This window comes from Sycon ciliatum, chromosome 10 (assembly GCF_964019385.1).
Source record: "Sycon ciliatum chromosome 10, ocSycCili1.1, whole genome shotgun sequence".
NCBI classification, from domain to species: domain Eukaryota; kingdom Metazoa; phylum Porifera; class Calcarea; order Leucosolenida; family Sycettidae; genus Sycon; species Sycon ciliatum.
The window spans coordinates 14,659,065-14,675,128 of record NC_088652.1 but is presented as its reverse complement, the minus strand read 5'-3'; the positions used below and the strand labels follow the sequence as shown (position 1 = coordinate 14,675,128).

Here is a 16,064-nt window from a genome sequence, read left to right as displayed (position 1 = left end):
ACTGCAGTACATAGGATAGAGTGTGATTTGGATGAATGTATTGTTAGTCCAAATTACTACCACCCCACCAACACAATTGTGGGTACACAACTAATACACCACCATGTATAGACTCGGATGGAGAGCCAATGATTGAGGCAATGATTAATTTATAGTAAAGAAAAGGACCAAGGAACTACAAGTTACGCTATAATGTCCACTAACACAACCAGTTACTTGACAATCAGCTCATGCGATGACATTGCACAAAACTGACGACGGTAGTGACGTTGCAATTTCAAATTTGGACTTCACAGAGAATTTTCAAAGTGTTAGGAAATTTGAGGCCACATGCCACGTACTGCTCTTTTCTCTCCTAAACTCAACACTTGCAAGCCAGATATGAAAGAAAGAAAAAATCATCAGTCACACCACCGGGACTCGAACCAGGGACCTTGCTATTCGCGAGCAATGCTCTAACCAACTGAGCTACAGTATGACTCTTATCCACAGTGATGGTAAATCTATCCTTCTTCGATCAATCAATATCTTGCTTGCATCATACTGGCAACTCACACCAATCAAGAGGGCCCTCGGCCATTCGCTTGATATCATGGGGAGCGCATCAAACTATGTCCACTGCGAGCAAATACAAATTGCAATTTCAAATTTGGACTTCACGGAGAATTTTCAAAGTGTTAGGAAATTTGAGGCCACATGCCACGTACTGCTCTTTTCTCTCCGAAACTTAACACTTGCAAGCCAGATATGAAAGAAAGAAAAATCATCAGTTTGATGCGCTCCCCATGATATCAAGCGAATGGCCGAGGGCCCTCTTGATTGGTGTGAGTTGCCAGTATGATGCAAGCCAGATATTGATTGATCGAAGAAGGATAGATTTACCATCACTGTGGATAAGAGTCATACTGTAGCTCAGTTGGTTAGAGCATTGCTCGCGAATAGCAAGGTCCCTGGTTCGAGTCCCGGTGGTGTGACTGATGATTTTTTTCTTTCTTTCATATCTGGCTTGCAAGTGTTGAGTTTCGGAGAGAAAAGAGCAGTACGTGGCATGTGGCCTCAAATTTCCTAACACTTTGAAAATTCTCTGTGAAGTCCAAATTTGAAATTGCAATTTGTATTTGCTCGCAGTGGACATAGTTTGATGCGCTCCCCATGATATCAAGCGAATGGCCGAGGGCCCTCTTGATTGGTGTGAGTTGCCAGTATGATGCAAGCCAGATATTGATTGACCGAAGAAGGATAGATTTACCATCACTGTGGATAAGAGTCATACTGTAGCTCAGTTGGTTAGAGCATTGCTCGCGAATAGCAAGGTCCCTGGTTCGAGTCCCGGTGGTGTGACTGATGATTTTTTCTTCCTTTCATATCTGGCTTGCAAGTGTTGAGTTTCGGAGAGAAAAGAGCAGTATGTGGCATGTGGCCTCAAATTTCCTAACACTTTGGTACTGACGTTCTACAACTAACTAGCTATCCACATGACTAAGCGTATCACCCCAGCCGTAGCCAGCTGCTTGTACACTGGATATGTTCTACCTGTGGTTGAATACGCCTCATCCCTCTGGCAATTTCAACTCTCCAGTGCTCAGGCTACTACCCTTGAACGGCTACAGGCAAGAGTGGCATGTGTGATCCTGGGGCAGTATGGCGTATACCCTCCTCAAACGGAGCCGAAAGCCTCACTTTTCGCGCACCTCCAGTGGCCCAGCCTCGCATGGCGAAGACACATTCAGTGCCTTCTTGAGCTCCACCACCTTATCAATAGCCAGATGACGACCCTGGAGGACCTAGGCTACTCAGTGTCAAACAGCGCCAGGCGCCCCCAACATCTACTCCCACCTGCTAGAGCCAGCACACACACCCGTGCCACCTTTCTCTTTGTCACCACTGCCACATGGAACTCCCTCCCGGCTGCCATTCGTACTGTATCCAGCCCAAAATGTGTTACCGCTCTTGTCCACACACACTTTGCTATCAGCCATTATGAGCCCTCTGGTTTCATTCCACGTAGAGTAGCGAAGTCATAGAGCACTGTGTTATATTACTACCACCCCGCATCATTCTATTTCCTATTTTATATTTCTCACCTCAGCTTCTTCTTCATAAGCTGTTGACGGAGACTCCCTCGATTTAGGCTAAGGCCTGTGGAGAATCCATAAATACAAATACAAATACAAATCAGCTCTAGCAAGTCTTGGGTGCGCACTCCAACAGCCTTCCAACTTGGAAGGTTCTAAGTTAGATGAAAACATAGGAATGGTCTTGCCAGTATCGTCATTGACATGCATGAACATCCACCAACGTCCTTCACAGCAGAGACTTTCAGCTTGTGCTTGTCTTGGTTGCGCTCACCTTCCCCCATCCTTTGTTTTTGTATATCTTAGAACCTTCCAAGTTGGAAGGCTGTTGGAGTGCGCACCCAAGACGTGCTAGAGCTGATGGTCAGTTACTAAGTAGTTGTAGAACGTCAGTACTGTCGGTCAGTGTCGTGCAATCTTATCATATGAGTTGGTTGGCAAGTGACTGGTGGTGTTAGTGGACATTATAGCATAACTTGCAATTCCTTGGTCCTTTTCTTTACTACAAATAGCACCTTGTGATCAGAATAATAATACAGTACACAGAAGTACAATGTGGCATGACAATGTAATATATTGTCATGCGGTATTATACTTCAAATGTGCATTATCTACACATAGCATTACTATACTGTTACTGTAGACCACTATTATGTTAGTGAGATGGGTGTAATTCACACAGTGTTCACTTTCTTACGGCATACTTTCATTTTTCAATTTTTTTTCCATGTAGGGAATTGAAGAAACCATGTGCAAGCATTCGCAGGTGAACGTGCGTTTTCGCGACTTTGCAGGCCACGACCATTATTCTGCGTCACACGACTTATTTGCTGTTGCCATGACAGCACCATCTGTTGCCACGATCGTGGTGGATGGCACAGAGTCGGTTGAAGAGATCACGAAACGTGTCAGTGCAACTGCTGCTAGTTATGCGTGTAGACAATCAACATCTGATGATGGTGAGTGGATAACAATGTACTACAGTCGTGTCCAAAGAAATCCCATCAGCAAGTCAAAAGTAGCCGCATCGTTCTGTTTCAATCACATAATGTATTTAACTCGGATACTGAGCCAATATATATAATTAAAATAGAAGAAATCACATGGAAACGAGTTCTGAAGCAACTATCCACGACTGTAACAAGATAATAAGCAGTAGGAGGTGCAATGACAGCGTATTATCTTGTTACAGTAGTGGATAGTGGCTTCATAACTCGTTTCCATGTGATTTCTTCTATTTTTATTACATAATGTATTGCCCAGCCCTCTATGTCAGATATAATAGCCAATCTTTGAGCAGCCACCATGCACAAAATTGATCGGGTAGGTGGCGCTGAGAAGGAGAGTTCTGTGCCAGAATGTAGAGTGTGTTTTTGGAATTTGTTTTTACCTCTTTTCTGTGCTAAGTGTTTACCTGGTGTTAGCGGCCGTCGTCAGTTCCCGTCGGGAACGGACACAGGAATTTTTTTCTTTACTGTTTTTTATGTCAAGTGTGCCTTTACCATCGTATCATTCAGCGAGTAATGTGGCTGCCGTCGCGTTTCCACATTTACTCCACTGGACTAGTCACATTGTGATGAAAATAGTTTCGTTTGATCATCTCGAAAGGGAAAAAAGAAATTGAGTCCATTTTGTGATTTCATACGCAGGTTCTGAACTGGATGGCCAACAGCAGCAACCATTGCCAATGCAGCTGCAGTCGCAATTACACACACAACAGGCAGGTGGGCACCAGCGGAAACTAGACGTTGTGGCTATTGCTACACGTGCAGATCTGCTTACTCCTTTCCAACGCAACCAAGTAGAAAGGGCCGTTGTGGAAGGGATGAAATCATGTTCACAGCGTTTGGAGCTTGCCTTTGTGAGAGTAGTTGATGCCAGAAATTCCAGCAGTTCCAGTATGAACGAGCTGAGGAGAGCATTCCTACACTTGGTGCACAAAGTACTGGCGGTAAGAGCTATGGACACAGTCGCAGCTACAGAGTCATCCTTATCCGAAACATGCCAAGCGGCCGTACCAGGAAGCATAGGTATGTGAAGAACCATGTCTAGCATTATGATTACCACGTGCAAACACTTCCACTGGGCTTTACACTTTTACAATCCATTGGTTCCAACGGTTGATTGACAGCCGCTACCCCCAACTTTTGATACACTGAAAGCTAGAACCGTTTCTAGCATGTGAGTATCACACCCAAACCCTTCACCTGGCCGTTACTCTTTTATGATCCATCTTGACTTTCATCCTCACTTTGTCGAGTTTTCCGCTTTTCCTCGCGATATTCGCTTTGCTCCAGCTGTTGATTTAATCTTTAAAATGAGTTCCATGTCTTTAATTGTCACCTACAACACCAACTTGTGAAATGCTGAAAGCTAGAGGAGTGCAATCTCCATGTTCTAGTTTAGGGCCATCTACAAACTGTCAGTTACTGATTGGACTACAAAGATAACAAGCACTGCAAGGAAAGGACATGTTGTTGCTTGTTTTTGTGTTTATTTTAATTCGCAAACAAAAGAGGCAGATCTAATGAAAAGTTGGCGAATGCAGACAGCATGTTAGAGATGGTGGTCTGAAAGTTGCATCTGCACACTATGGCATGAAACGCTATACTGACGTAGCTTAAAAATAACTACATGGTCAGCTTCTAGGTTAAGGTAATAACAACCTCACGGAAGAATAGAATTTACAGCCATTGGGCATTCAAAATCTTTCATAGCTAACAGATTCTTCACTTTATCTCTTCCTGTTTGTGCCAAAGCTGAGGCAGCAGCAGCCACAGCAACACCTACTGTCTCTGTGGCAGATACAGTGTCGTCCACAGTAGGCGCTACGGCAGATACTGTGACACATGAAGCAGCCGCTACGACCACACTCGCAGACAACTTGGCGCACACAGTAGCCGCTACGGCAGAAGTCACAGCAGTCGCTACAGGAACAGTCGCAGACACAATGATGCAAACAGCAAGAGCCATGGACACAGTCACAGCTAGAGAGTCATCCACATCAGAAACATGTCAAGTGGCCGTAACAGGAAGCACAGGTATGTGAAGAATCATTTCTAGCATGGTTTTCCTTACAGTGATCACAGCTCATAGGCAAAGACAGAAAAATACATAGTGGGAGCATAGTGATGGTGAAGCTTTTTGCCCTCAGCCGACCTGAGGTCTCGGCGTCATGGGGGCATAAAACGCACCAAAAAAAAAGAATAAGAACAATGAACGGAGTGACAGGTACATGAAGTGAAATGTTCGGAGAGACAGGACCGTGATGAGAAGGAGAAAAATAGGACAGACAGTGTTAGCAGAAGGAGAGGAAAGAAGAACTGACATCATTGAAAGGAGTATGTGGAGCGGAATTTGAAAGTCACAGGGGAGGCAGATATAAGGCAGACATGATGCTGATACTCAGAGATGGCGATGTGCTCACGATCAATCGTTGGTCTTCGAATAGCGGTTGGCTGCAACCTTGAAATGTTGCAAGTTGAACTGCTCTTGGTGCAGAACGGACCAGAGAAGACTCCGACAGGCAGCTGGTTCCAGACAGGGACAACTGTGTGAGGGTAGGCTCGACACAGGTTGTTTCGGGACCGGACTGGAAGTTTATTTGCCAGTTGGGGCATATGGGCATTACATCTCTGAAACATGTTACGCGTGGAGTGGACTGATCGGTGATGGGGATGCTAGGGTGGCAACATCCTCTGTAAAAGGGGATTTGCATCTGGACAATTCATCCTGTACAGGAGGCAAAGTGCGGCAACCATCCGACGATGTGTGTGATTACCACACCCAAGCCCTTCACCTGCCCTTCGCCATTTTTACCGTCCATCTCTACCTTCATCCTCACTTTGTCGAGTTTTACGCTTTTCCTTTCTATAATCGCTTTGCACCAGCAGTTGACCTAATCTTTCAAATTGGTTACGTCTTATTTATTGTCATCTGCAACACCAACTTGTGAAAATATGCTGAAAGCTAGACGAGTGCAATCTCCATGTTGTGGTGCAGGGCCATCTACAAACTATCAGTTACTGAGTGGAATACAACGATTACAAACACTACAAGGAATGGACATGTTAAAGACGGTGGTCTGAAAGTTTCATTCGCACACTTTGGCATGAAACGCTATCCTGACATGTTCTTCAAAATAACTGCATGGTCAGGTTCACTGCAAAGGGAATTATTATTATTATTATACGCATTCCCGCGTTGAAGTGTAGCAGCAGTATGCTGCGTCCACAGCTTCGCTTATGCAGAATGGCTTGGGTGAGAGGAGAGGGGAGAGAAAGCAACAAGGCAACCAACATCTATGAAATTGGTCACAATAACATGAAGAGAACCAACCTACATACATGTACGCATGATTGCACAAGAATGGAGACGACCAAATATAATGGCTATAATCATTGTGCCACAAAACCGGTACACAGGAGATCTGACGACAATGTAACGAAACATAAAACTCAGTTACTCAATACAGGTTCCACTAAATTACAAGAGAACAACGCTACAACGTTAGAATTGCCGCTAAATTATCGCAAGTGTAGAGAACGAGTCCAATACAAATGAAAACCATGAACAGACTGTCCCGAAGTTATTTTGGGAACAAATTGTACTACATGACTGTACTTGCTGATACTGACGCTGACGGAACACGAATTTGAGTTGAATACTCACGAAGTCTTGTACATGCACATCATTATTATTATTATTATTATTATTATTGCATTATTATTATTATTGAAAAGGGAATAGCAACCTTATTTAAGAATAGAGTCTACAACCATTGGGTTAACCTTTTTGGCAGAACCAAACCCGAAACTATTCCCTGCCATTCTCTAACCTGTAGAACTGTCGGTGCATGGAATAACAGTCACTAGGAGCAGTATGTGGCTAAACCCAGAGGTCGCTTACACCAGTTTTACTATGTTACTTCATATATCACAATCTTTTATACCTATCAGATTCTGTTCTTCACTTTATCTCTTCCTGTTAATGCCAAAGCTGAGGCAGCAGCAGCCACAGCAACACCTACGGTCTCTGTGGCAGATACAGTGTCGTCCAAAGTAGCCGCTATGGCAGAAGTCCCAGCAGCCGCTACAGGAACAGTCGCAGACACAATGCCGCAAACGGCAACGGCCATGGGCACAGTCGCAGCTACAGCGTCATCCACATCAGAAACATGCCAAGCGGCCGTAGCAGGAAGCACAGGTATGTAAAGAATCATTTCTAGCATGTGATTACCACACCCAAACCCTTCACCTTGGCTTTACCCTTTTACAATCCATCTCGACCTTCATCCTTACTTTCTTGAGGTTTCCGCTTTTCGTCTCGGCAATCACTTTACTTCAGCTGTTGGCTTAATCTTTAAAATGAGTTCCATCTGATTTTTTGTCAACTGCAATACCAACTTTTGAAATTCTGAAAGCTAGAGGAGTGCAATCTCCATGTTCTAGTTTAGGGCCATCTACAAACTGTCTCTTACTAATTGGACTACAAAGATTGGAAGCACTGCACAGAAAGGACATGTTAAGCCTAGTTCACATTCGACGCAACGCCGTGGGTACGGGACGTAAGGGCTTGTCGGGAGGGCTGGGGTGAGCTGTAAAATCCTGTACGATTCGTACGACGCGACATGCAGCAGTCGTTGCGACGTTCAACGTCGAACGGCGCGAGTCATAAGGCACGGTCCGTGACGGGGTGACTTTCGGACCTACATGTAATTTCTCGTTTTTCGGGACTTCTTTTCAATTATTTCTCCTTGAAAGAAGCGGACTCAAGTTCACAATACCAGTTTGTCATGAAGATCAAAAAATTAGCCCTGAAAGTTGTGGCATTCAAATAATAGCCCCAGGAAATGATAGAATAGTTCGTCTGTCACGCTTCTGAACTATCCCTAAATACAATAAGTGACAAGAGATCTTATGTTGCTAAAATTCAACTCAAGTCGTGCTAGCCATTCTGTGAGTTTTCATGGGAAGCGCAGTGTTCGAAATGCTAAAAATATCCAAGTACGAATCGGGAGTAGTTGGCGCACGACGCCGTCTCCTGTTCACACTCGAATTGCAGCCGTTTTGAACGCTTGCGTCCCCGTCTACGCCCGTCTACTGTATAAAAAGTTGGATCGATCCAACTCTTCCCGTCGCTTCCCGATCTGTACGATAGTATGGTTGCATTCCCGTTCCTGGTGTTCACATTGAACGCCATCAGGTCGTCCCGTCGATTCCCGTCGATCCTTACGTCGCGTCCCGTCGCGCCCCGTCGAATGTGAACTAGGCTTTAGAGATGGTGGTCTGAAAGTTGCATCCGCACACAATGACATGCAATGCTATCCTGACATAGCTTCAAAATAACTGCATGGTCAGCTTCTAAGCAAAGGGAATAACAACCTCAATTAATAATAGAGTCTACAACAGTTGGGCTAAACCTTTGGGGACAGCCAAGTCCTGAACCGTTCCCTGCCATTCTCTAACCCGTAATTTTAACATCATATCTACATATGTCGCAGTCTTTCATACCTATCTGATTCTGTTCTTCACTTTATCTCTTCCTGTTTATGCCAAAGCTGAGGCAGCAGCAGCCACAGCAACACCTACGGTCTCTGTGGCAGATACAGTGTCGTCCACAGTAGCCGCTACGGCAGAAGTCACAACAGCCGCTACAGCAACAGTCGCAGACACAATGATGCAAACGGCAACAGCCATGGACACAGTCGCAGCTAGAGAGTCATCCACATCAGAAACATGCCAAGTGGCCGTAACAAGAAGCACAGGTATGTGAAGAACCATTTCTAGCATGTGATTACTACATCCAAACCCTACAAATCTAACCCGCAACTATCATTCACCTCTCCCTACACCTGCACAAGCTATCAGTTACTGATTGCACTACCAAGATTACAAACACTACAAGGAAAGGACATGTTAGAGACGGTGGTCTGAAACTTGCATACCGTATTATCTCTAATAATTATAAGCACACTCTCCAATAATAGCACGTCTCCAATAATAGAACACCTTGGGGCGGCATTCAAAAAATAAAGTGCTCAGTCTCCATTATAAGCACACTGTGAAAATTCATTATCTGTACCGGCGAAAAACCCCGGAAATGTGTGTGTCTGACATTAATTTGACATGGCAATATGTCTCTGAAATGAGGATGAAATAATAATGGAACAGTCTCCAACGAGAGAGCTTGGAAGCTCAGGACCCTACGCTATGCTTTTTTGCCTTGATGACCTAGACAAAAAAAGCATAGGGATGTTATAAATTTCTACTTTTTGTTTTTAGACATAACCTGGGATTCGAACCTGCACTATCGCCCTGCATGCATCTCCGGACCCCCGATACACTTCGCATACATACTAATTCTTCCAAGTTGCTTCACGTCATGATCTTGTATTTTAAAGCACTATTTGAATATGCATTGTGGCCAGCCGTCTTTGATTGTACGGTACGGTACGGGACAGGTACGGGACAGGTACGGGACAGGTACGGGACAGGTACGGGACAGGTACGGTCGAGGGTAATACTGTAATGGGAAGCCGAGTGGTAGGCGCGGTGAAATCAACAAGAATTACTTTTATTCTACTTCTTTCATGTACACACCTGAGATATAATTATTAGTGAAAGAAGAAGCGGCAAAATAATTGACTTTCTCTCCGGTGCACACCTGGAGGTTGAATAGCTCGTTATTATCAAAATCTCATCTAAACAGAAATGCGCAGCAGCTTTTATGCAGCAGACGCCGTACGCTTACATACGGAGATACACTAACTATACATCAGGCAAAGCTCCGTATTAGTTCCGTACTAATTCCGTATTGGTCGGGCAGGGATACTACACCCTCCCTTCCTACAGATAATCACGCCCTCGTGATTTTCAAAAATTAGTGAAGAGTTATGAACAACAGCGTCAACCGGAAGATGGCAAATTATATCGGAAATGATAACGTTTAGAGTAGACAGAAGAAATGAACTGATAACAAATCATAAAATAGAAGTAAAAGGTTCAAACGAGCTCACGGGGTCAAAAGGGAAAGAACTGTCCTCAAATAGGACCTGAAACCACAGCACTCTTGCTGCACTACGCTGGCACAACCCGCCAGGAACATCGCAGTTCAAAAACCGAACTGATTACACTATAACTATAAGGGGCGTTGTCACACACATTGTCCCACGTTAGCTGGGTAAACCGTGGCTCACCATGATCAGACGCCTACCAAACTAAACTGGATTCACACACTCGCATAAAGGAAGACTGAAAAGAACAGGGAGACTGAAGGAAGAGAGGAAAGAAAATGCCATACCTAGAATCAGCGTTAGTAACCACGGCGGCGGCTGGAGCTACAGCGGAGGGCGAGCCAGGTTTTATCTTCGTCTTGGTTGAGCCGGGCACTCAGAGCGGCTAGCTCGGCGTCAGACAAGTAACCTCCCTCCTCGTCTTGAATCGTGGTCTTCACATTGTTGATAGCATCGCTTTGCGCGACGTAAAGAGTGATGGTCCAGCCAGGAAGAGTGTTGACGAAAATCTGCATCCCACCACGGAGACGAAGTACCAAGTGAAGAGTGGACTCCTGCTGAACGTTGTAGTCACTCAGGGTTCGGCCGTCTGCCAAATGCGTGCCGGCGAAAATCAAACGCTGCTGGTCTTGGGGAATACCCTCCTTGTCTTGGTCAGCAGCCTGCATGTCGTCGTTCTCATCAGCTTCGCCATCACCACCGGTAGTATACATGTAGGGAGCGGGTCGCTTGGAATCGCCATCGGAGTCTCCAGAGAGTGCCGTGCGGAGAGAAGGGTGATCCACGCTAGCACCCTGACTGTGCTGCAAGCTAATAAGTAGGGCCAATCCCAGGAAGGCAAGAAACATGATTCTCATCTTAATTCGTCGCACGGAGCTGCAGCGGGTTGAGCCATGGGGTCTGGGGTCGAATCACGTTGGGTTTTTTAAAACTACACCGCTGCCACCAATGTAATGGGTAGCCGAGTGGTAGGCGCGGTGAAATCAACAAGAATTACTTTTATTCTACTTCTTTCAGGTACACACCTGAGATATAATTATTAGTGAAAGAAGAAGCGGCAAAATAACTGACTTTCTCTCCGGTGCACACCTGGAGGTTGAATAGCTCGTTATTATCAAAATCTAATCTAAACAGAAATGCGCAGCAGCTTTTATGCAGCAGACGCCGTACGCTTACATACGGAGATACACTAACTATACATGAGGCAAAGCTCCGTATTAGTTCTGTACTACTTCCGTATTGGTCGGGCAGGGATACTACAATACGACACCATCTACCACCTTGATTTTTTATTTTTTTTATTTTATTTATTTCACTCAACTCGTGGTCCATGACCAATTGGCACGCAAAGTGCGAGAGAGGGGTGATAGCCAACCACGGCAAAAAAAGAAAAGAAAGGAATATAGAAAAAGAGAAGAAAGAAGGATAGACAAGAATCCAGCAATGAGGTCCTATCGTACTACATTATGCGATCGGAGTGCATTTTTAAAGCTGGAAAGACATTTTGATGCCTTAACATGCTGGGGAAGTTGCAGCCAAAGGCTGTAGGACAAAAACAGAGGAGAGTTGGTAAATGCGGCTGAATTAGCACAGGAAAGTGAGAGACTATTACGAGTGGACCGGGACAGAGAAAACCAATTAAATACGGAGAGATGAATGGGAATTTTACCTAGGCAAATTCTGTGGATCAAAATGCAAAGCTGCTGTTTGCGATTATCTTGCAGTGGCTGAGTATTGCAGATACAATAGAGCTCAAGACTAGGAAATATACGCTGCTTGTTAAACAATATTTTAAGAAGAGATTTATGTTGGATTTCAAGTTTGTTCACAAGATGTTGACTTAGACTACACCAAGACTGACATGCATACTGGAAAATAGGTAATAGATACGAGCGATAAAACATAGAACGGCATGTATTTGGCAGATGAGAACGATGAGGATATAGTATGCTGAGAACACTACTAGTTTTCTTGCAAATATAGTCTACATGAGGAGCCCATGTTAGACAGTCGTCAATAATTATACCAAGGTGCTTATGTTCATGGATAATTTCTATGGTCGATGAGCTGCCAGGACATGATAAAGACACATTACAGAACTGATCACTAGCACCGCTACAGAAGAACATCACTTTGGTCTTGCTAGTATTCGGTCTCAGCTTCCAAGTCGACGACGGCAAGAAAAGAATAGGGATGTTATAAATTTTTCAATTTTCCTATTTTTTTTTAGGCATTACCTGGGATTCGAACCCGTCTACATGCATTCCCCCATACACTTCGCATTCATACTCATTCTTCCAAGTTGCTTCACGTTATGATCTTGCGTTTGAAAGCCCTATTTGAATAGTGCGGCCAGCTGTATGTGGCCAGCTGTGTTTGATGGTACGGTACGGTACGGGACAGATACGGGATAGCGCCAGGCGTGACACAAACACACAAACAAACACCAAATTAAAGCTGTGTGGACCCTGGCTAGCGCCAGACGTTACTGAAGTAACGTCTTCTGCATAGCTACTGGAATAAAGGACCGTCTCCATTAATATCACGGGGCGGAGGTACATTGAAAAAAGTAAAGGACCGCGCTTATATTAGAGATAATAATTATTTAAAAAAAAGTAAATTATCGTATCCGTTCCCGAAGGGAACTCACGACGGCCGCTAACACCCGATAAACCCTAGCGGCAGATGCAGCGCCTAACGGTGGGGGTGAGTGGGTAAGCCTCACAACCACTGGCACAAGTGCCGAAAACGACCCCATTAGCTGCATCCATGTACCCCTTGTGCCTGGCCACAAGTTCCCAGTTGACTGTGGGTAGCAGCACGGCTGGAAAAACCGCTCCCAGGCAGGACTTGAACCAGGTACCTCTCGTATCTCAATCATGGTCTTTGACCAACCCACTGTGCCTGCCTGGTGATATAATTATGGTACGCACATTATAGCAAGAAACGCTATCCTGACATGTTCTTCAAAATAACTGCATGGTCAGCTTACATGCAAAGGGAATAACAACCTCATTCAAGAATAGAGTGTGCAGCCATTTGGCTAATCTTTTGGGCACATCCAAGCCCTTAATTGCTCCCTGCCATTCCCCGGCTTCATTTTCGACGCCGAGTTTTTGATACCAAGACGAAGGTTCGTGAAAGAGAAAAACCCTCGAACAAGAACGAGTCTCCAGAAGCGTTCGAGTCGAGCAGGAAGACGACTATTGAATTTCGCCGAGCGAGCGCTGATGACGTAATGAGGGATTAGCTTGCCAGTGGAAATGCATCTGCGCACATACATTTCACACACTTTTTGGCCAATTTTCAATCGAAGAGGAGGTTGTTTTCTATGTTCTCTCAACGTCGTGAGCGATCCCGTCTTTTATACCCTTCCAGGTACCCTGAAGGTCCTCCAGAGGAGAATTTATCTCCAGCAAAGCGTTGTTGATCCGCTAAATTCGTCTCGAGACATATTCACCCAGTGCAGTGCTGATGTAGAATGTTGAATCTGTGATAATTGTCGACCATGGATAGAGAGGTTGATACCCGCTGTCGCAGGGAAAGTGAAGCTGCTGGAAGTAACAACGGGGAGCTTGTTAGCATCACATGAGCTTCAAAGCAGCTTGACGGAATCGGGGAGTACTGACTATTTGTCTCGCCCTCAGTTTAGTGAATTTTTTGACCAGAAAATTATTCGATCAGGATCCCTTCTACAAGATGTGTAGTGTAGGACAGGTGATTTCTGAACTTGACGATATGGAGACCGACCAGTAGACCTACCAACAACGTGTACATGCAGGAAATTCACCCAAGGCTATTGCTATCCTCTTCAGTGGCTGTTGTTTTTAGTAAAAATATGTTCACTTCTCTCAACATACTCCTGCATGGCAGCAAGAAGGTGCGCTATGGAATTCAACGCCACAATCTTCGCCCAGCTGTGGATGAAGCATGGTCAATTCATGGCAGTACATATACTTGAAACACATGAGAAATTGAAGTTCATTTGCAATGGGAAGTTTGTCAGCCCCAGATACCGAGTCAAGCGTTGTCTTTTGCAGTGGCACAAATTGCTGAAGAATCCTCATGAACACATCAGTGAAAGTTTTTTTTTTGAATTCTTTATTCGCACGATGGCACCATCGCCAATAAGAGATAAATTTATGAGAAGGTGAGATTGTGGGTTAAACAGTTGGAAAGTGATTTACATCACTTTGAACTTTACAAGTATGGGAGAGGGCGAGCGCTGCAGGAGCAGATTGAGTTAATCAGCAGTGAGCAGATTTCTTGTTTGAAAGCAGGTCGGGAGGAGACGTCACGAATGCTAGCAGGGAGGGCATTGTAGTATTCTAGGGACTTGTACAGTGGGGAGTCTTTACAGCGATCGGTTCTGGAGGGTGGGAGGTGCCAAGTGCGTGCGTGTCGAAGGCTGTACTGGGCCGTAACTTGAGCGGGGGTGTTGAGCAAGCGTATGTGTTGTGGGGCATATTGGTATTTTTTGGAGTGAGCAAGAAGGGTGAGCTTCACTTTGCGGCGAGAGAACATTGTCGGCCATTTGAGCCGATGGAGCGGTGTTGAATGATCCAGAGGAGTGTAGAGGGGGAGACGGAGGCAGATTCTGGCTGCCTTGCGCTGGATTCGCTCAAGACGGTCAAGGGCTGCGATTGAGAGCGGGGTGACAGCAATGCATGCATATTCAATTATAGGCAGGATATACGTTTTGTAAATGAGAGAGAGTGATTTAGTGTGTAGAGTTGATTTGAGCCTAAAGAGAATATTAAAAGATTTTACGGCTTTCTTCAGCACAAAGTCAAGGTGGGCTGACCATCTTAGGTCGTGCTGAAAGATGATGCCGAGGTGACGATGTTGTGTTACTGTTTCTAGTAAGGTTTGGCCAAGTTTTATTTCGGGTAGTCGTGGTGGGGGTCGGTTAGCATGGTAGAACGGGAGGATGACGGTTTTCATTTTATTGACTAGCAGGTGCCAGCGCTCTAGCCATTCTGCTGCGGCATCGACGCTTCTTTGTAGCGCAGCCTCACACTCAATGTAGCTGCCTGCAATGGCAATTAGTGCGGTGTCGTCCGCGAACTGGCTACACGAGGTTGTAGCATTTTCACAAACAGTGGGCAGGTCAATGGTGTACGCCAGGAACAGAAGTGGTCCCAGGACCGAGCCCTGGAGCACTCCCGCTGGTATTGGTATGAAGGCGGATGTTGTGCCTTCAACCTGCACCCGCTGTCTGCGTCCTTTAAAATAGGCTTCGAGCCAATTGTGAGCCTTGCCGTCGACACCGTAGTGGCTCAGCATTTTCAGCAAACCTTGATGCTGCCATACACGATCAAAGGCTTTACTGAGATCGAAGAAACACGTTACAACATGCTTCCCCGCATCCCTAGCTGTGGATATCTGGTGGGCGATCCGTGCGAGTTGCAGTTCGGTCCCGTCTTGTTTCCTGAAGCCGGATTGGTTGGAGGGTAAGTGCGGTGCTATGTGATTGTAAAGACGAGAGTGGACTATTTTTTCGTGTGTTTTTGATATTATACTGAGCAGGGAGATGGGTCGGTAGTTGGTAGGATGGGAGGGGTTGCCCGACTTGGGGATGGGTGTAATAGTTGCGTCTTTCCAATCCTGTGGTATTTCTCCGGTTCTGAAGGACAGATTGTAGAGACTAGTGAGAGATGGGGAGATTTCCTTTGCAGTTTCTTTCAGGAGCCGAGTTGGGATGTTGTCAAAGCCTGGGCTCTTGCCAGTGTCTAGACTGCTTAGAAGCTTCTCGACCTCTTCCACTGTTGCTGCGATTGTATTTAGAGTATGACTGATGTCAGGGGTAGTGTTGATGTCTGGTGTAGTACAGGTGGTCTTGTCTATGGACTGTTGGCTTTGGGAGATAAAGAACTTGTTGAGAGCTGTTGCCTTCTCCATAGCCGTGGCTGCAGTGGAGTTGGCTGTCGATAGTGTGGGAATTGTTTGCTTAGGCGGTTTCTTCAGGTGCTTCA

At 45.3% G+C, this 16,064-nt stretch overlaps 1 protein-coding gene across 1 annotated transcript in view; it reads left to right on the top strand.

Moving 5' to 3' along the window:
- The window catches only part of LOC135825891 (mucin-5B-like), a 39,614-nt gene that overhangs the window by 15,916 nt on the left and 7,634 nt on the right, over positions 1–16,064 (top strand). Inside the window, exons 5-9 of the mRNA XM_065338526.1 lie at positions 2,809–3,034; positions 3,725–4,105; positions 4,835–5,116; positions 7,074–7,280; positions 8,635–8,841. Of these exons, the coding sequence (XP_065194598.1) occupies positions 2,809–3,034; positions 3,725–4,105; positions 4,835–5,116; positions 7,074–7,280; positions 8,635–8,841 (1,303 nt within the window). The remainder of the gene's footprint in view (positions 1–2,808; positions 3,035–3,724; positions 4,106–4,834; positions 5,117–7,073; positions 7,281–8,634; positions 8,842–16,064) is intronic.